Here is a 22,973-nt window from a genome sequence, read left to right on the forward strand (position 1 = left end):
GACGCTATTGGGGCGGGGTTATGCAAATCAGAGCGGGGCAGGGAGCGGAGCGGGGCGGTTTGTGGGCGGGGTTATGCAAATCAGAGCGGCGCGCGCGGCATGCCGGGACACGGCCCGCACAAAGCCCGCGCTGTCCTCGTGCGTCCGCGGGCGCTGCGCGGGCCGGGCCGTGCGGGCCGGACCGCAGCGCGGGGCCGGTTGGGTGCGGGGCCGGGCTCGGGGTGGGCGTGTGTTGGGGAGGCGTGGGGCGGGCAGGGTGGGTGGGCGCTGGGCGGCGTTGGGCATACTTACCTGGCAGGGGAGACACCATGATCAGGCAGGTGGTTTTCCCAGGGCGAGGCTCATCCCTTGCACTCCGGGTGTGCTGACCCCTGCGATTTCCCCAAATGCGGGAAACTCGACTGCATAATTTGTGGTAGTGGGGGACTGCGTTCGCGCTCTCCCCTGATCTGGCGGTTTAAAAACAGAACTTGGGTTTTGGGGTAGTGAGGGAGATTGCAATCCCTGTAATCCTCTAAAGGCTGGCCCTCAATGGGCCGTGGTCCCGCTGCTGCTGTTTTTTGGGGCCGGCGCTCGGAGCGGCGCTGAAGCGCGCAGTGGAGGCTCGGCAGTGATGAAGGGATTCCGGTCCCGTTCCCGGTGAGGTGGCTCAGGAATAGCCCGGGGTGCTGAGAAATCCCGGCACACCGTCCCCAAACAGGCGCCGCCGGATCCCGGGTTATTTATTCCCTGCTGGAATCGGAGAGCGGTTTCCCAGCGGGGCCGCTGGACTGACGTGTCTGGAGCCGGGATGATCCTGGCCTGTCCCGCCCTGTATCCGCGGAAACAGCAGGGAAACAGCAGGGAAACAGCAGGGAAACACCTGGCGGAGTGCCGGGCGGGTCGGTGAGCGCTGTCCGGGTCACACCACACCGAGCCCGTGAGCTCTGCCGGACTCCAGCGGCGGGATTTGACTCGTCCTTGTGAAGTGTTATAAATTTGTATTGTGATATTGGCTTTCGCGGATGAATCTTATATGTTAAATACTTTTAGCTATGTATGTACTTTTTCTTACTAACAAGTCTTAAGCTTAAAAGAATTTCCTAGGTACAATGCAAGGAAACCCCAGAGGGCAAGGACAGTGGGGCCCAAGCTGTTATCAGGAAAACAATAGAGCCCAAACTGTTATCAGCGAAAGACAGGAAGACCAGCTACCCTCAAAAGAAGGATGAGGGGCCTATGCCCTTATCGAACATTTCCAGAGGAGAAGAAACCAAACTCCAAAGTAATGCTGATCAGCATGAATCATGATGACCAGCAAAAATAGTACTGACCAGCAGAAAACAAAATTGTACAAGAGCATATTCTAAGAAGGCGGAACCAGGGAGGGAACACGCTTTGAATATGCATTAACCCCTCACAGCAGGGGAAGATAAAAGGAAGAGTCTCTGAGATACCAGGTGTGTTCCTGGCAACTCACCAGGGCACCCGGCCGTTTTAACCCTTTGCTTTATTTCTTTTGTCTCCTAATTGTCTTTTTATTTATATTAAATTCTTTTTATAATTTATTAAGTGAATCTCGTTTTTAAGAATTTTGGGGGCTCTGTCCGGGATAAGTACCTCACCTCTAGGACCACCGGAGATCCAGAACGGGGAACAGGCGCGCCCCTGCTGAGTTCAGCAGACCCCGCTCCGTTTCTCCTAGCGTGGGCCGAGCGGCTGCAGGTCAAGACCCCGAGGACAAGAAGGAGAAGAAATAAAGCAAAGGAAAAGGGAAAAAGGCTCCCTAAACCGCGGTATTTTTGCTCCATAATTCTTGTGCACGAAGACCCAAAGAAGAAAACGGATTGTAAGTAATCTTTGGGGGAGCGGGAAGCGGGGGTTGCAAGATACCCCCGGGGTTACTGGGACTGGGTCTCAGGGGAGGGGTTAGCCCCTCGGGAAAGGGAGCCGAAGGTTTTCCTGGCACAATCCACTGGGAAAAACAGAGTAAAATGTAGATCTTCTAAAACTTTGTCAAGTTGAGGATTAAATCCAAGAAATTTAGACTTAAAACTGCCAAATTGAGGAATAATCCAAGAAACTTGAGATATTTGACATATTACAGTGCCCATGGGGGGATATTAACAAGTAACTGGGAAATAAAGAGTACCTTATTGTCTTGCTGTGACTGGGTGGAGTGAATGAACAGATGTGAGAATGCGTAAATAGGTGTGATTGTTGCGTTAAAGTTTGGGGGTTTTTTTTGGTTTTTTTTTTGAATTGTGTTGCTAAAGAGGAAAGGTTTTTCTGTGCTGTGCTGGAGTAAGAGTGAACACGAGTCGATGTTTCCACAGGGACTGGATTACGGTGGGGACACATGGAGTGATTCTCTTCCTCCCTGCGAGCTCCTGTTTTGGAGCCCCAGGGTGGCAAACCAGAACTGGGGCTTGTAACCCAGGAGCCGCGGGGGTGCTGTATCAAATCTGTTCTCAGCAGGATAGCAGCTCTGGTCTCAGAGCAGAGCCAAGGTTATCTTTAGTGGTGATCTTCGCGCCTTTTCTCCCCCCCCCGGACAACATGAGCTGCTTGCGGGGGAGGGGTCGCTTTGGTGACCTGGTATGTGATTCAGCGTTTGGAGTTGTTGGGGTTTTTTTTTTTTTTTTTTTGTTTTGTTTTGTTTTGTTTGTTTGGGTTTTTTTTTAAAGTTTTTTTTTGCCCCACCGTGGTGACGGTGAAAGGTTTTTCTGGGAGACCGTGCTCCCAGAGCTATTCCCCGCCGCGCTATTGAGACGGAGTGGCGGGTCAGCCTCAGGAGTGCAGGGGAAGTCCTGGAGCTCTGGCCGGCGGTGAGTCAGGCCGAACCCTGATAAGATCCGGGCACGGAGGGTGCCCTGAGGAGATGAGCTCAGCTCATCCATTTTGAGTAAGGCAAAAGCAAAGGCCGTCTAGGTCTTGGTGCCCCTGGATTGTTTAAACTTATTTTGGAGCTCTCAAGCCGCAGAGCTATGTTTAGGTTGTTCTGGTGGCTGCAGGCAGGCTGGATTGAACCACAGATGCTGGTTCGGGTTCCCGGCTCCAGGCACAGGGGGATCGGAGGAGCTCTCAGTGACTCCTGGAACCTCCTGAAGCTGTGAAACAGGCCGGGAACATGCCCAATGGTGAGAGAGCTGAGTGAGTCCCTCTGGGACCCAGGTTTTCTAGGCCGGGGTCTTATGAGACCTCGGGCACATTAAGTTCTGTGATTCTGGGAGTAAAAACTGGTGTCAAACTGTCTCAGAGAGATTTTTCTTAGCCAGATGTGTGAGTGAGATATGGAGCAGTACTGGCGTACGGTATCAGCTCCAAACCAAGGGAGCTGCAAGTTGGAAGCCTTTGTTTTCCCGGGTTCTGAGAGAATTCCGTGTGTGATTGTGCAGTGGGCTTCTGCAGCAGTAAGCTGTGTCGGTGCTTAAAATTTGAAATTTCAGGAAAAACAGAGAAGTTTGGAGGGGTGCTTAGAAGAATTCCAAGAAATGCATCCTGGGAGAAAATAGAAAAAGGAAATAAGCTCTGTTTTTTTCTTGAGTGACTGCAATATTTATTTTGTAGAGAAACAAACCAATTTCTTAGTATGCCTTCCAATTTCTTTACTTTAGTGAATATCGTAGAATTTTGTGGTTGATTTTAATTTTAAAGGCAAGTTACAGTAATTTGCATAGTACTCACTCCTTAAAGTGGAAACTTACCAGTTTGTCAATAAGTGTTAGAGCTGTTAACCCTAATGTTGTTTGTGTCCTGTGCTGATGGGCACAGCCCATGGTTCTTAACAGCAGAACCTGGTGCCAGCCTAAAAGCAAAATCCAGTAGGTTGTTGTAAATCTTTTTTCTGCTGCTGAAAATTGTCTCTCTTTTCACAATATGAAATGCTGATCATCTCTCTGATGATTTCTAAAGAGTTCTTGTAATGGTGTGTTTAGTTGAAGATCAGGCTCAGAACTGCCACGATTTCTTGTTCTTTTGAATTTGCCAAGAGAGTGCACATGTCTCTAGGAGTTCTTGTGTTGTTTTGTAGCTGTGCTTATTACAGAAGCAGAAGTAGACCCAGTTAAAAGATTAGAATTAAGATTGTTGGTGTTTTGAATTGAGAAGAGAGTTGTAAAGACTCTAAACTTAGTCTATTTTAATAAATACATGTGTTAATTTAAAAATGAGTCTTATTTTGTAAAAGAAGAGTTTGAAAACAATTGTAAGACTGGTTCTTGCTATAGATAGTTCATAGTATATAAGCTGCAAGTACTGTTGAAACATAAAGGTATTGTCAGAAACTTGTCAATGTATCTAAATGCCTATAAAAATAAAAGACCTGATCATATCTTGTCATGAGAAAAGTTACACTAGAAATTATTCACATTAAGCAGCTGTGTGAGAATAGACTCCTTTGTACTTGTAGAAGAAAATTTAGAGAAGAATGATGTCTGTGTCTTCATTTCTAGCTTGACGGAAGATCTGCTCAAGGGAGTAGAAATAGTAACTGCAGGTTTGTTTTAGTTAGTAAAGGTAGCTGGCTAGCTGACTGGTCTCTGTGTCTAGCGCCTTTGATGGCTTTGGGGAGGGTCCCCAAAAGGAGGTGTTGGAATCTGTAGTTGATTCTGAAGCAGAGTAATTTGTGTAGTGTAGATTCTGGAGGGATGTGGTGTAAAGAGTGGCAAGATGATAGTGGCAGAGAGAGAGAGAAATCTGCGATCCCTTTCAGCAGAGTTGTAAAGATTTTTAGAAAAAGAGCGAAAAGTGTCTTGTTGGCTCCAAAAAGTGAGCATTGGCTTGTGAAGAGAGAAACTTTCAAGCGCGATTAGAGGTGAGAATTGTGCTCGAAATAAGAGATGTTAGGAGTATCTGGAGCGCTGAGTTTAAGTGTTGTTTTATTGCTTTTATGTAAAGCGGCTGTAGCAGGACCCGGTCCCTGTGAGTGGCGAACAGCGGGGCCCGGAGCGATGGTTCCCGGTCCTCTCCCACCCGATGTGAAGGGTGCAGAGCGCGGTTCGTGAGGGGTGCTGCTGGAGCGGGACCCGCCGTGTCTGTGCCAGGGTCTCGAGGGGTGCGAGGTGCCGGCAGCGCTCGCCGGCCCGGCAGCGGTGCTGGGTGAGGATTGCTGCTGAGGAGCGAGCTGGCACAGCAGAGGAGCCCCACACCAGAGCACTGTGGACTCTGGGCTCTGCCCCTCGGCTGTGGTGGGAGCTGAGTGTGTTTGAACATGCCAGTCCTGTGTGTGAAGGGACGGCGCAGCGGGGAGAGAGGGGACACGGGCTTTGCCCCAGGGTCAGCACGCAAGTGACAGCCTATGAGCCCCTCCCTGCAGAGCGAGTGGCTGAATAGAACCTGCTCAGCCCAGAGCTGCGGCAGCAGAGGGAGAGAGAAATGGCCTGAAAAACTGCTGTGAATGAGAAAGAAAGAACAGAACAAAAGCCGAGAAACAAACCGGTGTGATAGGACCAAAGCAAAAACAGTTTTGCTTGTTAAGTTCTGAAAACCTCATCAAGGTGTTTAATTTCTTGAAATAAGATCTTTTTTTCTCTTATTTTTTTCTTTTTTCCCGTTCCTTTCTTTTACTCTTGTTGTTAAAAGGAAGGGGTTCGTTCTAAGAAACTGATAAAAGAAGTTTGTGAAGCTAAACAAGTAAATATTAACTAAAGAATAAAAAGGTAATAAATGTAATTTATTTGAAGTTAAGACTAACCTAGCCTTTCTTGTTTAACTAATTTGAACATGCAGAAAGAGACTGGCTCCTAGGTTTAATGTTAAATTTCGTTTAACCCAAGAATTTTAAAGAATACTGATGGAAAATTTTAATGTGATGTTTTCACTCTCCCTGTGTTATTAAGAAATCGTTTTCAGGTACTACTGATAATTAAGGCAGAGAAGCTGCAATCTAAACCAAAGAGTGAAGTTGGAACCACGCCAGCAGAATCAAGGGACCTGTGAAAAGACCCGAGGAGTGGACTATAACTTCTGAACCGGGTGATACCAAATTGACTCTAAAGCGGGGGCTGGGTGGTAATGAACTGAGACAATCCACAGGATCCAAGGAATGAGCAAAGAATCACGACTAAGTTGGGAAGTGAGACCAAGCCTGTATCAGTAGTTTCAAGTCCTGCCGGGACAAGTTCTGAGACACCTTCGATATCCACCTTGGGGAGGAAAACTCCCACTCCAAACAGGAGAACTGGGGCTGTTTTAGTGGGGAAATCCTCGTATATTTTTTGCTTTTGCCTGTGATTTGTATAAAGCAGGGGGGAGAACCACAACTTCCATCAGTGCCACATCATATACCTTGTCTAAATCATCCCAATACGAGACATGCTATCTGGATTAAATATAAGTGTTTAAATTAGAGAAAAATAGGTATTGTGGTTCACAAAGTTAAGCCTCTCATTGCAGGAAGTGTTGTGTGCCAAATCTATTAAAAAATAACTTAAATGATAACTTTTTTTTTACAGATGGGAAATTACTAGTGCGTGTTGAGTAGGAAATACCTGAAGAACGGTGGGATACTACGGTTAAAAGGTGTCAAAAGAGATTTGCTTGGAAATTACAAAAGAGGAAGTGACAAGGAAATAGGGGGCAAGACCAGATTGGCCTCTACAACTCGCCACCGAGAAGAATATAAACACCTGCTGTGAGCTGCAACCTCATAGGCAGAGTGGGTGGGGGTGTAAGCCATACTGGACCCCTATTATTCCTTCTTCTGTCACTTATCCTTTTCCCTTTTGAGACACCAGCAAAGCCATGTTACAAATGCTATTGAAAGCTTTACATGGAATGACACCGGGGTTTCTTTCTTATTACCCACACCAGTATCAATAATCACTGCTATAACCCATCCAAATTAAGTACCTGTATGCATAAAAGGAAAAATATTAGACCACAGAAAATCTAGGAACAAGTAGTAACAGATTAGAAAACAACTGCCCAAAAGGAGAAAAAGATAGATTTGCTTCACAGTTGTTGCCAAGAGAAATAACCAAGATTTGGTAAGAGAGCAAATGGTAAGTGAAAAGATAAAGCCAACACAGCAACCTAGACCTATATTAACCTCATACCAGGACCTGTAAGCAAAGCTCAAACAGCAATTAAATGGAGAAAATTTCTTCATGAAGTAAGAAATACTCCTAGTAAAAAGTATAAAGTTAGTAATAAAACTTGTACATAGTAAGTTCCAGAGAAACCAACTCTGTATTAAACCCAAAAGAAAGTAAAAGAAAAATTGTGTGCATGGTAATAGAACCAGATTCTCCCAGTGCAATAGTACAGGGAAAAATCCTTACTCTGGAATCCCAGAAATAGCCAAATTTTAGAGAAATATAAATCAACAGAAAAATTACTATTAGAAAGCACCAGATGTCTTATTTTGGGATATGTGAGAAAAGAGCATACCCAAAGCTCCCTTCGCAATGGAAGGGGAATTGTACTCTGGGAATGATTCAACCAGAATTTTTCCTTTTGTCAGAACGAGACAAATCAATTAGGGGTGTTAGTTTTTGAGGTCCTAAAAAGAAATAAAAGAGAATGGTTTTGAGCACCTCAAAAATGGGGAGATGAGAAATGGCCCCTGAACACATATTAGAAACATTCTTGAGCACAAGATGGAAGTTGGGGATATCAAACCCTAATTTTTGCATTATGAAACTCCAAGCTGTTGTAGAAATCATAACCAATAAAACAGCTGGGGCTATGGAACTAATAGCCCTTCAGAGATGAAAAGCCAGAGCTGCAATATGTCAGAGTAAGCTGGCTTTAAACTATTTATTGGCTAAAAGAAGGGGTGTTCTGTGAGAAAATTAATACATAAGATTGTTGTTTTCAATGACAATAAAAAAAATGCCATTCTAGATATCGCCAAAGGTATCAGAAAAATGGCCCATGTGCCAGTCCAAAAATGAAAATCAGTAATAACCACTAATGGGTGAGATAATGTATTGGGGATAAAGTAGTAGAAGAAGCTAAGTTTCTTCCCCTTGTAGCAGTGCTACAGCTGGTTTAATATTTCTTCTTTGTTTAATCCCCTGTTTAAATTGGCTGATCACCAGTATATTTTAGGGCATAGCAAATGCCTACAGACTTAAAATTGGCTACATCTGGAATGGCAAAAACAAAAAAAATCATGGTATTAAGAAAACAAAATAATGTGAAAGTTCCGTTGAAAGAAGCTAAATTGTTGAACGAGTGCTAGAAGCTAGAAAACAAGAATTATTGCTCAAGCCAAATGATTTATAAAAAAAGAAGAGGAGGGGTTTGTTATAAATTTGTATTGTGATATTGGCTTTCGCGGATGAATCTTATATGTTAAATACTTTTAGCTATGTATGTACTTTTTCTTACTAACAAGTCTTAAGCTTAAAAGAATTTCCTAGGTACAATGCAAGGAAACCCCAGAGGGCAAGGACAGTGGGGCCCAAGCTGTTATCAGGAAAACAATAGAGCCCAAACTGTTATCAGCGAAAGACAGGAAGACCAGCTACCCTCAAAAGAAGGATGAGGGGCCTATGCCCTTATCGAACATTTCCAGAGGAGAAGAAACCAAACTCCAAAGTAATGCTGATCAGCATGAATCATGATGACCAGCAAAAATAGTACTGACCAGCAGAAAACAAAATTGTACAAGAGCATATTCTAAGAAGGCGGAACCAGGGAGGGAACACGCTTTGAATATGCATTAACCCCTCACAGCAGGGGAAGATAAAAGGAAGAGTCTCTGAGATACCAGGTGTGTTCCTGGCAACTCACCAGGGCACCCGGCCGTTTTAACCCTTTGCTTTATTTCTTTTGTCTCCTAATTGTCTTTTTATTTATATTAAATTCTTTTTATAATTTATTAAGTGAATCTCGTTTTTAAGATGAAGGATGAGAGTTGATATAAAACGGACTCAATCGCTTTGCTTGCTGAAGAAACTGTGTACAATGTTATGTTTAACCGTAAGAAACGAGATAGCGCAAGATTCGCTTCTACTGCAAATATACAAAAACCCGGCCCGAAGGGGACAGCTGGTGGAGCTAACGAGAAAACAGGAGCTGCCGAGAAAGAGCTGACCAGAAGCCAAGGCAAGACAGCTTCAGAATGACCACCAGAAAAGCGTGTAATGAACTGTTTATGATACGAGGTAACAGCAGAGACCATGAAATAACTCAAAATGGGTAGGCGTAGTTATGAAAAACATTTTTAGGAAAATGTAAACGATATCTTAGAAGTTGAATTAATAAACACGCTGTAACGCTAGATAAGGGGAATAACTTTGTGACTGTCAATCCACAAACGCGAGAGGTTTATGTCCAAAAAGGAGACAGAGGAGTTCTTACATTTTGTTCAGATAAAAGCAGAAAGTTCACTGCAGCACACGCCCGCGGCCTTTTCTCTCTCAGGGTTTTGGAGGGCACAGCCTCCTGTTATCCTGACTCCCGGCCGCATGTTTCCCTCTTCCCTTCCCCACTGGCTGAGGTAGCAGGAAGGTGTAGCCTTCCCCACCCACTTACCACATATTCATACCCCTTTGAACCTGCTGTTCTACCCCGAAGTTGAGACGTTCGGGTTTGTGCAGACCCGTCTGTTTCAGGAGCCGAGCTGTCCGGGCTCTGCAGCAGCCAGCGGACACATTGAGACTCATTTCAAGGGCGGTCACACCCATCCCTTCACCCTGCTGTAAGACATTGGCGCACATCTTTCCTCTGAGAACCGAGGCGCGCAGGAAAGGCAGGAGTTCAGCTATCCCCCAAGCGCCCGGGATGCCGTAACAGAGAACAGCTGCCCAACAAGCATCCGAAGGTGCTGCTGAGTTCCATTTGTTTTCTCTGTATCAGTGAAAACCCCAAACCCGAGCTGGACAGGCTCTCCCCCGGTCCGTCCCGCTCCCGGGGTCGGTGTGCGGACGGTGCCGCCGGGGCGAACCCGAACCCCGCCGCCCGGGCCGGGCTCGGGAGCTGCGAGAGGCGAATCCCGACTGCTCCGGGAGCGGGGCTGCGCTCTCCAGCCGCTTCTGCACGGACGGGACCGGCGTGCTCGGACAGACAGACACCGAGACCACCGCTGAGACAGTGGAGCGGGGACTGAAAGAGGTTTCAAAAACTCTGACGCACTGTACGGGTTCTTAAGTCGGCCAAAAAACACACAACTCTCACACACCACTTGTTTTTTAATTCTGTTCTTTACTGGAATACCAGGGGAGAGCGCGAACGCAGTCCCCCACTACCACAAATTATGCAGTCGAGTTTCCCGCATTTGGGGAAATCGCAGGGGTCAGCACACCCGGAGTGCAAGGGATGAGCCTCGCCCTGGGAAAACCACCTGCCTGATCATGGTGTCTCCCCTGCCAGGTAAGTATGCCCAACCCTCCCCAGCGCCCACACACCCTGCCCGCCCCACGCCTCCCCAACACACGCCCACCCCGAGCCCGGCCCCGCACCCAACCGGCCCCGCGCTGCGGCCCGGCCCGCACGGCCCGGCCCGCGCAGCGCCCGCGGACGCGCGAGGACAGCGCGGGCTTTGTGCGGGCCGTGTCCCGGCATGCCGCGCGCGCCGCTCTGATTTGCATAACCCCGCCCACAAACCGCCCCGCGCCGCTCCCTGCCCCGCTCTGATTTGCATAACCCCGCCCACAAACCGCCCCGCACCGCACCCTGCCCTGCTCTGATTTGCATAACCCCGCCCACAAACCGACCCGCCTGCTCCCTGCTCCGCTCTGATTTGCATAACCCCGCCTCCCTCCGAGCCCCGCCTCGCGCCGCTCTCTCGTGACAGCGCCCCCTGGCGGCGCGGCGGAGCCTCCCCCGCCCCTCCCGGGCCCGTCCGGATCCGGGTCCCGAACGGATCCGGACCCCGCCAGGGAAGGAAGCGCTGCCGCCGAACGCCGCGCTCGGCCGCGCTCCGTGCCGCGGGCGGGAAGGAAACGCCGCAAAAGACGAGGAGCAGAGAGGATGGGAAATAATCCCAAGTGATGCCCGTAACGATGGGAAGGGGTAGAAGAGAAGGAGAGGAGCCAAAAGAAGTGACCGAATCTCTGGTCAGGGGCAGCGAAGCGGCAGAAGGCAAGGTGTGCTTCAGGGACGAGGTCTGAGTCGGGATTCACGGCGCTCCAAAAGCATCAGGGGATGCGGTGCAGGCAGGACGGGCCGAGCAGGGACGGAAGGGAAAATCGGAAGAGGCAGAAATTGGGCTGGACTGAAGGGGACCGGAGGCATCTCCTGTTTCCCCGGCCGATCCTTTGCTTGCGCTTAAGCCGGGGAGTGGAACACTGGATTTTCCAGTGGATACTGGAATATCTTGGGCCACAGTTACCGGCTCTGAGGGAGCTTTGAGTGGAAGGTCATTGTTGCTGCTGCAATGGGAGGAAATCTCTCAGGGCAGGAAATCCCTCAGGGGCAGGAAATCCCTCAGACAAGCCATGGAATTCGCCGCTGGGAACGCAAAATGACCCCGTGGCTTTCTCCCCGTGCCCGAGTGCCCTTTGCCGTGGCTCGGGCAGGGTTCGCTGTGCCGCTTAAATGCGCGATTCACTTTTCCAAAGGGCTCTGTCCGGTTTGCGTATTCCTCTGGAAAATGCATGGAAAGTGCAGCTCTGCCCATTCTCCAGGGAAACCTGGGGGAAGAGGAGGAAATGCCCGGGGAAGTTTCAGGTGTGCTCATACCACTGCTTTGGGCTTTGGGAATCCCGGCTGTAATAAATGGAATTGATTCGTGCTAAGTAAATTGTAACTATTTGGAAAGTTATTCTCAGAAGCAATCAAAAGAATCGGTGTTACAAGGCAGATGTACCCCTTTACAGATGTTACATGTTAAAATTGAGGTACAGGATGGAGTTTGGAAGATCAGTGATGTCCCAAGACGAAAATGGCCTTGAAATGGACAAAATTAGAGTGACTTTAGGCATTGGGTCTAAAATGAGTAAATATCAGACTAATTAGTAACTCACATAACACAACACTTAGTACACACACACAAACCTGTGAGGTTTTCCAAAGGACAACGAGGAAGAGGAGAAGCCTTCCCCAAAAGACCCCAAAAGAAGACTGGAGACCCCCTAACAACAAGTGAGGCATGGGCTGTGAGGAAAAGTGACATAAAGTCAGGAAAATGGGAAATAGGAGGAAACTGACGGGAGACATGAATGAATATGTATAAGCACACAGTGTATGAGTTTAGCTGGGAGTGCTTTGTTTTGTACGTGAGGCAGGGTGGGGAACCCCCTCTGTACCCCGGTCGGTTTTGTACGTGAGGTGGGGTGAGAAGTCCTCCCCATACCCTGGGTGCTTTTGCTTATGCTTTAATCATACTTAATTATTAGCAGATTATATATAAAAATTGTAATTTTCTGCTAAATTATATTTTTTAAATAAAACTGTATTTTTATACCAAATTATAATTTAATTTACTAAATTGTATTCCTTTTTAATTAAACAGCCACTAACCCAAGAGACCTAGTTGTCAAAATTTTAATTTCATTTATAAAACGAGGCAAGAGACAAACGTGAGTCCGATAAAAGCTGAACCGAAGCCGGTAAGAAAAGACCAACCCCGATAAAATGAGAGCCCCACCGAGGACTGGAAATGTTAATAGGCTGTTTTTTAGAGATTGGGTTATTGCCAATTCGGATTTACCGCTCTTATCCCCCCAGAGAAAAAGCCGAACTCGTCGGGACCCAGCGGTGCAGGAGTTCCAGGAACTGAACTGCTGACGTTCATCGGCTCGTCCCAAACCCCGGCACCCTCTCCTCGGTCCCAGGGACCAAGGGGCGCTTTGCGGTGCTGGATGTGAGAGGTTTTTTCTGCTATCCCTGAGGGGAACAGCGTCACCTTGTCTTTGCCCTGAGTGGGGAAATGCAGCTCAAAGGGGGAAATGATTTCTCGAGATTTGAATGGAACTTTTTAGCTGTTCATCAGTACCTGCGAACAGACACTCGTGACTGCCCAATTCCCCAGTGAACGCCGCACACTCGGCCAATCTTTTTTCTTCGGGAGAAGCCCGAGAGGACCGGACTGTCCGGACGAGCGGCACCGGGAGCGTCACCGGCCGGAGCGGGCAGTGCCCGGGGAAAGGTCACTCCGGCAGCGGGAGATGGTGCCCATCGCCCCATCGGCCGCTCCCTGGGAGCAGAACCCGGCCCTAGCGGAGGGAAGAGCTGCTCCTGCGGGCTCGGGGCCGCGGCTGCCGCGGGACGCGGGGTCCCGGCGGTGCCCGGGCCGGGCGGGTCCGCGGAGCGGCGGGACCGGCCCCGAGGGGGCGGGGCAGGGGGTGAGCCCGGGGGGCGGGGTTATGCAAATCAGAGCGGGGCAGGGAGCGGTGCGGGGCGGTTTGTGGGCGGGGTTATGCAAATCAGAGCGGCGCGCGCGGCATGCCGGGACACGGCCCGCACAAAGCCCGCGCTGTCCTCGCGCGTCCGCGGGCGCTGCGCGGGCCGGGCCGTGCGGGCCGGGCCGCAGCGCGGGGCCGGTTGGGTGCGGGGCCGGGCTCGGGGTGGGCGTGTGTTGGGGAGGCGTGGGGCGGGCAGGGTGTGTGGGCGCTGGGCGGGGTTGGGCATACTTACCTGGCAGGGGAGACACCATGATCAGGCAGGTGGTTTTCCCAGGGCGAGGCTCATCCCTTGCACTCCGGGTGTGCTGACCCCTGCGATTTCCCCAAATGCGGGAAACTCGACTGCATAATTTGTGGTAGTGGGGGACTGCGTTCGCGCTCTCCCCTGGTTTTGGAGGTTTAAGAACAGATTGAATGTGTTGAATGTGTGCTGTTGCTGTTTCGGCTGCCATCGGGGAATTGCCCCACAGACCGTTCCCAGGAGCCGAGGCCGGCGCTGCTCCCCGGGGCTGGGGAGGTGACGGAGGGCGGGCAGCTCCCGGTGCCGCCGCTCCTGCTGCTCATCCCCGCTTCGGCCCCAGCGTGGGGAGGGTGGGAACCGGCCTGGCCCCTTCCCGTGGGTGCCACTGAGCCCCGGCGCGCCAGCCCTTCCCCGGGAAGGAACCAGACGGACACACAGTGAGGACCTGCAGCTTTATTGATCCCGAGAGCCTCCCAGGCCTCAGAGCTTACAGCCCAGGCACGGCCCCCTGCCCTGCTCAGGGCGTCTTGGCCTTCCTCCGCTGGGTGCCCCACAGCAGCAGGGACAGGGACACAGTGGCAGTGCCCAGGATTCCTCCAAAGAGAAGCATCGGGAACGTGCCCTGTCGGGGAACAGGAGTGAGCATCACCGCTCCCTGCAGCCCCTGCTGACCTGGCTGGGGCACAGCCAGAGAGAGGTTCAGTCCCACGGGAACTCACCTCACGCAGGCACTTGTAGCCATGGAAGGGATTGTCACAGAGGCACTGGGTGAAGCCGGGTCCGTCAGGGGCACACACAGAGTTTTCAGGACATGGCCAGGCTAGCAGAGCAGAGCAGGGGGTCAGGGGCCGAGGCCAGAGCCCACTGCCAGCCCCATGCACACACTGCAGGGTCAGTCCCCACCATACCGAGCTCCACAGAGCTGTTGCAGGGGTTCCTCTGTCCCTGGCACAGCCGGCTGCTCCCATCCACTGTCACGTCCTGCCAGGCGTCACTCCCGCCCGGACACTCCAGGGTCAGCGGCACCGCGCTGCGGGCAGAGCTCAGCACAGGCACCGCGGTGACCCCCCAGCCCCTCCTGCCCCCAGCACTCACAGGCTCTGCAGGTGGATGAAGCCCAGGAAGGAACCATTGGGGAGAGCTGTCACGGGGTTCTCAGTCAAGTCCCTGTGAACACACGGACCTTCAGTCTCATCTGGCACTGGGGGTAACCCTGGCACCTCACTGAACCTCGGGTGCTTTCCATGCACCCACGACCCCCCACCCGAGGCCCTGGGAGTGCAGCCCTGCAGCCAGGGCTCAAAGGTCTCTGCAGAGCTGCTAAGGGACCGCTTGGTCATTAACAAAAACACTGATGAGCTGAGGTGTCATGCTGCCCCGAGGGCCACCACGGCTCACTGGGCACAACTGGACACTGAGCCCTGACAGTGCCCTGGACGTGGCTGGCTGTCCCAGCCTGGAGTCACCTCCCTGACTCCCGTCTCTCCAGCCTGGGGCCAAGGACACTGTGTGCAACTGTGGCAAAAGTCAAGATGTGACCAAGTGGCTCATCTCTCACCTGCCAGCACAGGCCCCCACGGGAGAGCTGTCCTGTGACAATGTGCACCATGACAGAACTCCAGAAGGATCTGTCCCGTGCTCCCACTGGGCACAGGGGGGAGGCTGCCTGGTCAGATTTGTCCCAGGGCTCCCCGTTTACAAATGGGGGTGGTTTCTGTTTGTTCACACCCTGTGGACTGTTACTGACAGCCACGAGGGCAGAGAGGGCCACGCTGTCCCTGGGACCAGCAGGGCACGGCTGTGCTGGCCTGGGCCCATGGGAATGTCCCACCAAACCTGCCCCAACCCCTCCCAGCCCAGCCCAGCTCCTTGCAGGGGCCAGAGGGGTCCCAGGGGAACTCACAGGACAATGGCACCAGTGGCCTCGGCCAGCCCCGGGGGGACAGCGTGCAGGGAGCAGTTGCTCAGGTCCAGCCTGGGAAAGGGCAGTGGTTGGGGCAGACAGTACTACGCCTGCTCCCCACACTTTACCCCAACACCCTTGTGACCCCCAGCACCCATCCTGGCCCCTGCCCGTACCTGGTCCTCACATGCCACCATCCAGCACGCTCCATCCAGGCATTCCCCAGCCCTGCCAGTCCCCTGACACCACTGTGAACCCAAAAACCCATCCCGGCACCCTCCATCCCCCAAGCACCCCCATCACACGGCCCCCGACGCCCCCAGCACCCCAGATTCGCCCCCAGCACCCCAGATTCTCCCCCAGCACCCCAGATTCGCCCCCAGCCCGGGCATCCCCGTCCTCCCCCGGACCCCCCGTACCCCAGAAGCCGCCCTGGGGATGGAGCCCGCTCCCGGCAGCAGCGCCCATCGGTCTCAGTGTCGCCCCGGGACTCACAGAACCGGGACACGATGGAGCCGTTCCGCGGCGGCCCCGGGCAGAGCCCGCACACCTGGAGAGGTGGAGGGGGAGTGGGCAGCGCCGGCACAGGGGCACCCCCGACCCCCGTGCGACCCCCGGGTATCCCCGCAGCCCGGGTACCGCCGCTCCCCGTTAAAGGACAGCCTCCTCGGCCTTGGGGCAACCCGCCACTCCCCTGACACCTCCAAGCCGGGCGCCCCCGGCCTCGGGACACCCCCGACCGGGGACGCACCGGGGAGCTCTCGATCCGGGCATCCCCGTGCGGGCACTCCCTGGCCTCCGGGCACCTCTGATCCGTGCCATCCTCTGCCCACCGGGGTCCCCCGTTTCCGGCCCTCCCCTTCTTTCCGTGCCCCCGGCCCTGTCCCCCCGTTGCTCACCCCGGCCCCGCGGGCGGCCCGGGGCAGCAGCAGCGGCAGCAGCAGCAGCGCGAACCCGCCCACGGCCCCGCCAGCCCCGAGCATCCCCGCGCCACCGGGGCCGCACGGCGGGCAGCACCGAGCGGGAGGGGCAGAGCCGTGCCCGTTCTGCCCCCGCCTCCACGGGCCGGGCGCGCTCTGGACCCGAACGAGGCCACGGAGAGTCCCCGGCAGCGCGGGCAGCGGGGCACGGTGACCGCCTGAGCGGGCGGAGCGCGGCGGGGCCGGGCCGGGGACCGGGGACCGGGGATCGGGGATGGGGATCGGGGACCGGGGACCGGGGATCGGGGATGGGATCGGGCCGGGAGCCGCAGGCGGGTCCCCGGTGATGCCGTCACGCCGCCGTGCGGAAGCGGCACCGGGAGCGGCCCCGCCCCGCCCGCGTCATCCCGGCGCGCCCCGGCTGCGGCGGCACATGGGGTGAGTGAGTGCTGCCGCCGCCGGTGAGTGTCGCACCGGGGCCGCCGGGACAAGGTCACCGCCGCCACCCGCACCGGGACCGGCTGCACCGCGGGCTCCCGGGATGGGGGCCCCGGGGACACCGGGGACGGGGAGCAGAGCCCCGGGAGGGGGACACCGGGGACGGGGAGCAGAGCCCTGTGTTAGGGACACCGCGATCACCGGAGACACCGGGGAGGGGGAGTAGAGCCCCTGAGGGCAGCGGGGACAGCGCTGGGCGCCTCAGGCGAGGTCCCCGGGTACACGGGTGACAGGGAGGGGTGTGATGGAGGGGGGACACCGGGGAAGGCAGCCTGAGGACGGCAGGGACAGGGGCAGCAGGTTCTCCACTCGGGGACACGGGGCACCCCAGGCTGGGAGAGCGAGCCTGGGGCTGCTGAGTTTTGTGGGGACATTCTGGGCCCATCTGGGGGAGAGGGCAGCACGGCCTCAGTGGGGTGACAGGGACAGCAGGGCTTGGGATCACCAGGTGATGGGGATGTGGGGACTCCAGGGCTGGAGGCAGCAGAGCCTCAGGGACACTGAGGGGAATGTAGGGCAGAGGAGTGTTGGCCAGGGCCATTCAGGAGGTTGTGTGACCATTGGGGACACGATGTAACCTCCCATGTTTAGTCTGGATGGGGGAATGTGGGGAGTGACCTTGGACGCTGGCCCTGAGCTGCTGCGCCTGGAGCCGTGTCCTGATCAGGGACGGGCCAGGGCTGGTGGTGGCAGAGACGCTGCCCTCTCACCCCATTCCCCACCCAGACACTGCCGGTGCCGCAGAGCCCCGCGCCAGCTCAGCCACCCACGGCCCTGTGGCAGGCAGGTCCAGGCAGGCTGTGCCAGGGGTGCCAGGAGGGGCTCAGCCTAATCCCACCAGGCATTCCCCGGGCAAGCATTCCTCCAGGGATCACGACGGGATCACAGCAGGCACTGTGCCACTCCCTGCCTGCCACCCCCGCTCCAGACTTGTCCTCCCTGTGCCCCTAATGCTGCCCGGCTGGGACAGAGGGTCCCTGCAGCCTGCACCCCCTCCCAGGCCAGGGCAGGGGGCATCCACAGCCCTGTGGCACCAGCTGCTCCCAGGTCCCCACAGTCCCCTGGATGTGGGGGGAGGCAGGGGCAGCAGTGTGCCCAGCTGTCCCCTCCTGTTCCACAGTGGCTGGAGCCGGGGCAGAGCAGGGGGGGCTCTGGGGAGAGCCCTGTGAGCAGGGTCAGGGTGCCAGAGCTGCTGGATGCTCAGGTGTCTGCTGCACCTGGCTGATGCCCAGAGCCCCTGAGGCTGCCAGCTCCCCTCTGTCCATTCCATCCCTGTGTCCATCCCTGGCCATGTGGGGTGTGTGGTGTGGGGGTCACCCTGGCCAGCTTCTGTGCTCTGGGACAAGGCTGTCCTGTCCCTCCTCTCCAGTGCAGGCTGGACTCCACGACCTCCCCAGCCCCATCCATGTACTCTGCAGGTCCAGGGGCTGCTGGTGGGGCCGATTCTGGTGCAGGAGCCACTGCCCCAGCGCTGGCTGTGCTGTGCTGGCCCCAGAGCATCGGGCTGGCACTAGGGCCAGGGCAGTTACGCTGGGCTTGGCCAAGCTCTTGCACCAGGGGCAGTTCTTACAGGGCCATGGGGTGCTGGAGTGGTTGGGCTGGGTTGACTTAGGTGCTGGTGGGACCGGTGCTGCCGGGTTTGGTGGGGCTGTGCAGGGCTGGGGTGGTTGGGCCAGGTTGGGTTTGGCTCGGGTGGGACCGGCACTGCGGGCTCAAGGCTGTGCAGCTCCAGGGGTGGTCGTGTTGCGTTTGGCTCAGGTGGGATTGGGGCTGTCCTGCACCGGAGGCGGCTGTGTTGGGTTTGGCCAGTTCTGCCGGCACCGCTGGTGCCGGTGCTGCGGGGGGCCTGGGTGGGACTGTTTTTGCAGCCATTGTCTTGGTGCTCTTTGAAGACTCTCCAGTTTCCTTCAGCGGGGCAGGTGGGGCGGCCCGGGGGTGGCCAAGCCCGGCCCAGAGGGAGGAGGAGGAGGAGGGTCCAGCCATTCTTCTCCCCCGCTCTGGGTCCTTGAGGCTGAGACAGAGCGAGCGAAGGTCCCTGCAGCACTGACACGTCCCTCCTGCAGCTGCCAGGGCCAGGCCGATGCTGGTCAGGACGTGCCGGGGTCAGGAGTGCCCATGAGGCCGGCAGGGCGGCACCGGCGGGGCAGCGGCACAGGGACACGCTCACCATGGAGTTCACGGCCATCGACTACGGCATCTTCGCGCTGCTGCTGGTGCTGTCCTCGGCCATCGGGCTGTTCTACGCGCTGAGCGGCGACCGGCAGCGCACGGTGCAGGAGTTCCTGCTAGCCAACCGTGACATGGGCTGCCTGCCGGTCGCCCTGTCCCTGCTGGCCTCCTTCCAGTCAGCTGTGGCCATCCTGGGCGTGCCAGCTGAGATCTTTCGCTTCGGCACCGAGTACTGGTTCCTTGGCTGCTCCTATTTCCTGGGGCTGCTCATCCCGGCGCACATCTTCATCCCCGTCTTCTACCGTCTGCGCATCACCAGCACCTACGAGGTGAGCAGAGGGACACGGGGAGCGCAGGGGGACCACAGAGACCCTGCAGTCAGGTGCCCTGACCTCTCTTTGCAGTACCTGGAGCTGCGCTTCAACAAGACGGTGCGAGTCTTCGGCACCATCACCTTTATCTTCCAGATGGTGAGTGGGGCTCAGGGCGTGGGGGTGCAGAGGTCGGGGGCTGGGCATGGCTCAGCACTGCTCTCCCTCCCCTCAGGTCATCTACATGGGCGTGGTGCTCTACGCACCCGCGCTGGCCCTCAACGCAGGTACGGTGAGGACGGCTGGGGGGCCATGCCAGGAGGCTGCTGCCCCTCACCCATTAACGTCCTCTGCACTTCCAGTGACGGGCTTTGACCTCTGGAGCGCGGTGCTGACCATGGGGCTGGTCTGCACGCTCTACACTACGCTGGTGAGTCCCTGCCGCCGCAGGTGCCCCGTGCCCCTGCCCAGGGCGGGCGCTGTGACCCTGTGGTGATGGGCATCGTGTGTCTCCAGGGTGGGCTGAAGGCCGTCATCTGGACAGATGTGTTCCAGACGCTGGTGATGCTGGCGGGGCAGGTTGCCGTCATCGTGGTGGGCGCATGGCGGGTGGGGGGCATGGCCCGTGTCTGGCGCGTGGCTGAGCAGGAGGGCAAGATCTCCGGCATTGAGTGAGTGATCTCCTGGGACCCCCCGTCACGCTGTGGGGACGCTTAGGGCAGCCTGGGGTGGGGGAGAGGGACCCCGGTGTGGTGTGCTGGTCCATCCCTGCTGCCCTCTTTCCCGTGGGGTGCCAATGAGCAGATGTCACCATGACGCCCCTGGCCCTCCCCACAGCCTGGACCCCAACCCCCTGGAACGTCACACCTTCTGGTCGCTGGCCGTGGGTGGGATCTTCATGATGCTGTCGCTGTACGGGGTGAACCAGGCGCAGGTGCAGCGCTACCTCAGCGCCCGCAGCGAGCGGGAGGCCAAGCTGTGAGTGGGGCTGGGGCTGGGGGTCCCTGCAGCGGGGATGGGCCCCCCTCACTCCCCCAGGTCTGACACCCGCACGGCGCCCGCAGCTCCTGCTACGCCGTGTTCCCCTGCCAGCAGATTGTGCTCTGCCTCAGCTGCCTCACCGGCCTCGTCATGTTCGTCTATGACCGGGAGCACCCGCTGGCACCCAGCCAGCGCTATGCCTCCTCTGACCAGGTGGGTTAAGACCCCCTCCCGTGTCCCCTGCTGCCCCAAGCCCTGCACTGACCTCCTGCCACAGCTGGTGCTGTTCTTCGTGATGGACGTGCTGCGGGACCTGCCGGGGCTGCCCGGGCTCTTTGTCGCCTGCCTCTTCAGCGGTGCCCTCAGGTGAGTGGCAGCCCTGGGAGGGTGGTTCAGGTGTCCTGGCCAAGCCCCCTCCCGCTCCCTCTCCTCCCCAGCACCATCTCCTCTGCCTTCAACTCACTGGCCACGGTGACCATGGAGGACCTGGTGCGGCCGCACTTCCCCGGGCTGTCGGAGTCGCGGGCCACGCTGATCTCCAAGCTGCTGGGTGAGCGGACAGGGGGTGGCCAGGGCTGCAGCCGCGGGGCTGGCATGCTGGGGGGATCCCCAGCACCACCATGACACCCCACTGCCCTCCCCAGCTCTCGGTTATGGGCTGCTGTGCCTGGGGATGGCGTATGTGTCCTCCTTGCTGGGACCTGTGCTGCAGGTAGGCACGGGGCCACAGGACCCCTGGCTCTGGCACCCCAGATGGGGTGAGGGACCCCCGGCCCTGGCACCCCAGGGGCGTGGGGCTGGTGCTGAAGGCCGTGTCCCCACAGGCGGCCATCAGCATCTTCGGCATGGTGGGGGGTCCGCTCCTGGGGCTCTTCTGCCTCGGCATGTTCTTCCCCTGTGCCAACCCCACGGTGAGTGTCCCCTGGCCCTGTCAGTGTCCCCCAGCCCCGTCTGGGTGTGTGGGGGGGTGTGGGGCACCCTGAGTCCAGACGGGGGCCGGTGCCCTTCTTTGTCCCCTGTCACAGGGAGCTGTCGTGGGGCTCCTGGCTGGACTGGTCATGGCTTTCTGGATAGGCATTGGCAGCTTCGTGCACAGCACAGGGGGGGCCAAGGGGGTCTCCCCAGCCAACAGCACAGCACTGTCCACTGTGGGCAACCTCAGCACTGTCCTGGCTACCACCCTGCTGCCCCCCACATCAGCACCCCCAAGGTGAGCGGGACAGGAGGCTCAGGGTGTGCAGGGTGTGGAGGTGCTGCTCCACACACCTCCTGACCCCGTGTCCCCCAGGCCCACCGGGCTGCAGCGCTTCTACAGCCTGTCCTACATGTGGTACAGTGCCCACAACTCCACCACGGTCATCCTGGTGGGGGTCCTGGTCAGCCTGCTCACTGGTGAGTGTGGGGTGGTGGGGGGGACACCGTGATCCCCCTGCCCCACTCACGGCCCTGTACCCCCAGGCCCCACGCCGGCGGCGGCACTGGACCCCCGCACCATCTCCCCCGTGCTGCCATGGCTGCTCTGCTGCCTGCCCCCCAAAATCCGGCAGTGGTTGTGCTGTGGGGGAGGCGACGCTGTCCAGGTGAGGGACAGACCCCCAGCACCCCGGGGGGAGGGCAGCATGGGTGTGTACCCCCCATGCCCCTGTGCCTCCCCTGCCCCCCGCTCTGTCCCCACAGGGCCCCAGCCATGTGGACGCCATGGAGAAGAACAATGGGGTGCCCAATGGCCTGCTCCCCCCGGGCCCCGACCAGCAGGGGAAGGAGGAAGGACAGGGGTACATCCGCAGTGCTGGTGCCCCCATGTACACCGTGCAGGAAACCTCTTTCTGATGCCCCCAGCATGGGGGTCTTGGCCACACCCCTGCTCAGGGGATGCAAACCCTGCTGGGGCATCCACAGGCAGCTGGGGAGTGCCAAATGTCAGGCGGTTGGGTCTCTGTGGGGAGACTGGTGGGCTGCCCCCCGCCCGAGGGGCTCTGGGACCATGGCCTGGGGGTGTTGGAGCGATGCCCCCCTCTCCGGGCTGGGACATTGTCCGGTACCCCCGGCCCAGCCACGTGCCTTACACACTGCTCCAGGGCTGGGGGCTGCCCGGACCCCTCAGGGTGCCGAGTGCCCCCCCAGCCCCTGTCACCTGTCTTTGTGTCTGGTGTCCCCCCAATAAATGTTTCTGGAGCACAGGTGTCGGAGGGTCCCAAGGAACAGCCTGTTCCCTGCTGCATCCCGGGAACCCCAGCTCCCCCAGCTGTGGGCTGGCCACGGAACCCCCGGCACCCCTGCAGTGACCGGGGTGTCTCCCCTGTCCTCCAAGAGCCCACAGGGCACACCAGACTGCCGCCTCCCCAGACACTGGGGTATTCCCACCGTCCCCCAGGAGCCCGCAGGAGCCCCATTTTTCCAACCACTGGGGTCCCCATGGAGCTACAGGACCTCTGTCTCCTATTGGAGATATTGGGGGGTCCCACTGTCCCCCAGGAGCCGCTGTTTCCCCAATCACGGGGCTGTCCCCGCTGTCCCGTGCTCAGGACCCCGTTTCCCCGCACCCCCCATCCCCGCACCCCCAATCCCCTTGCTGGCCCCGGGCTGGCCCGTGCCCAGGACCCCGTTTCCCCCGCACCCCCAATCCCTGGTCTGTCCCCGGTCTGTCCCGTTCCCCGGACCCCGTTTCCCGGT

General features: G+C 56.8%; 2 protein-coding genes and 3 non-coding genes across 6 annotated transcripts; 3 read left to right on the plus strand and 2 right to left on the minus strand.

The window, feature by feature from the left end:
* Positions 1-283: 283 nt before the first annotated feature.
* On the plus strand, positions 284-447 carry LOC131578377 (U1 spliceosomal RNA). The gene has a single exon (XR_009277468.1). It is a non-coding gene; the product is annotated as a U1 spliceosomal RNA (small nuclear RNA).
* Positions 448-10,146: 9,699 nt separating this feature from the next.
* Positions 10,147-10,310, minus strand: LOC131578378 (U1 spliceosomal RNA). Its single transcript, XR_009277469.1, has one exon. It is a non-coding gene; the product is annotated as a U1 spliceosomal RNA (small nuclear RNA).
* A 3,191-nt stretch (positions 10,311-13,501) lies between these two features.
* LOC131578379 (U1 spliceosomal RNA) lies at positions 13,502-13,665 on the plus strand. Its single transcript, XR_009277470.1, has one exon. It is a non-coding gene; the product is annotated as a U1 spliceosomal RNA (small nuclear RNA).
* Positions 13,666-13,956: 291 nt separating this feature from the next.
* On the minus strand, positions 13,957-16,692 carry ATRAID (all-trans retinoic acid induced differentiation factor). The gene is made up of 7 exons (XM_058835603.1): positions 16,321-16,692; positions 15,841-15,971; positions 15,422-15,493; positions 14,614-14,685; positions 14,427-14,548; positions 14,238-14,338; positions 13,957-14,140 (listed from the first exon to the last, which is right to left on the minus strand). Exons 1-7 carry the CDS (start codon positions 16,402-16,404, stop codon positions 14,036-14,038), a joined length of 687 nt encoding a protein of 228 aa, XP_058691586.1. The 5' UTR covers positions 16,405-16,692; the 3' UTR covers positions 13,957-14,035.
* Positions 16,422-22,502, plus strand: SLC5A6 (solute carrier family 5 member 6). Of its 2 annotated transcripts, none has more exons than XM_058835602.1 (16): positions 16,422-16,551; positions 18,903-19,337; positions 19,413-19,478; positions 19,555-19,606; positions 19,682-19,749; positions 19,836-19,990; positions 20,157-20,297; positions 20,384-20,513; positions 20,578-20,666; positions 20,738-20,850; positions 20,945-21,012; positions 21,125-21,211; positions 21,326-21,510; positions 21,589-21,692; positions 21,759-21,880; positions 21,978-22,502. In XM_058835602.1, the coding sequence occupies exons 2-16, from the start codon at positions 19,008-19,010 to the stop codon at positions 22,128-22,130; spliced, it is 1,863 nt and encodes a 620-aa protein (XP_058691585.1). In that variant the 5' UTR covers positions 16,422-16,551; positions 18,903-19,007; the 3' UTR covers positions 22,131-22,502. The 2 variants fall into 2 exon arrangements, with proteins under 2 accessions (XP_058691585.1, XP_058691583.1); XM_058835600.1 differs by lacking the exon at positions 16,422-16,551 and adding an exon at positions 16,668-16,802.
* The last annotated feature ends 471 nt before the right edge of the window (positions 22,503-22,973 follow it).

This window comes from Poecile atricapillus, chromosome 3 (assembly GCF_030490865.1).
Source record: "Poecile atricapillus isolate bPoeAtr1 chromosome 3, bPoeAtr1.hap1, whole genome shotgun sequence".
NCBI lineage: Eukaryota > Metazoa > Chordata > Aves > Passeriformes > Paridae > Poecile > Poecile atricapillus.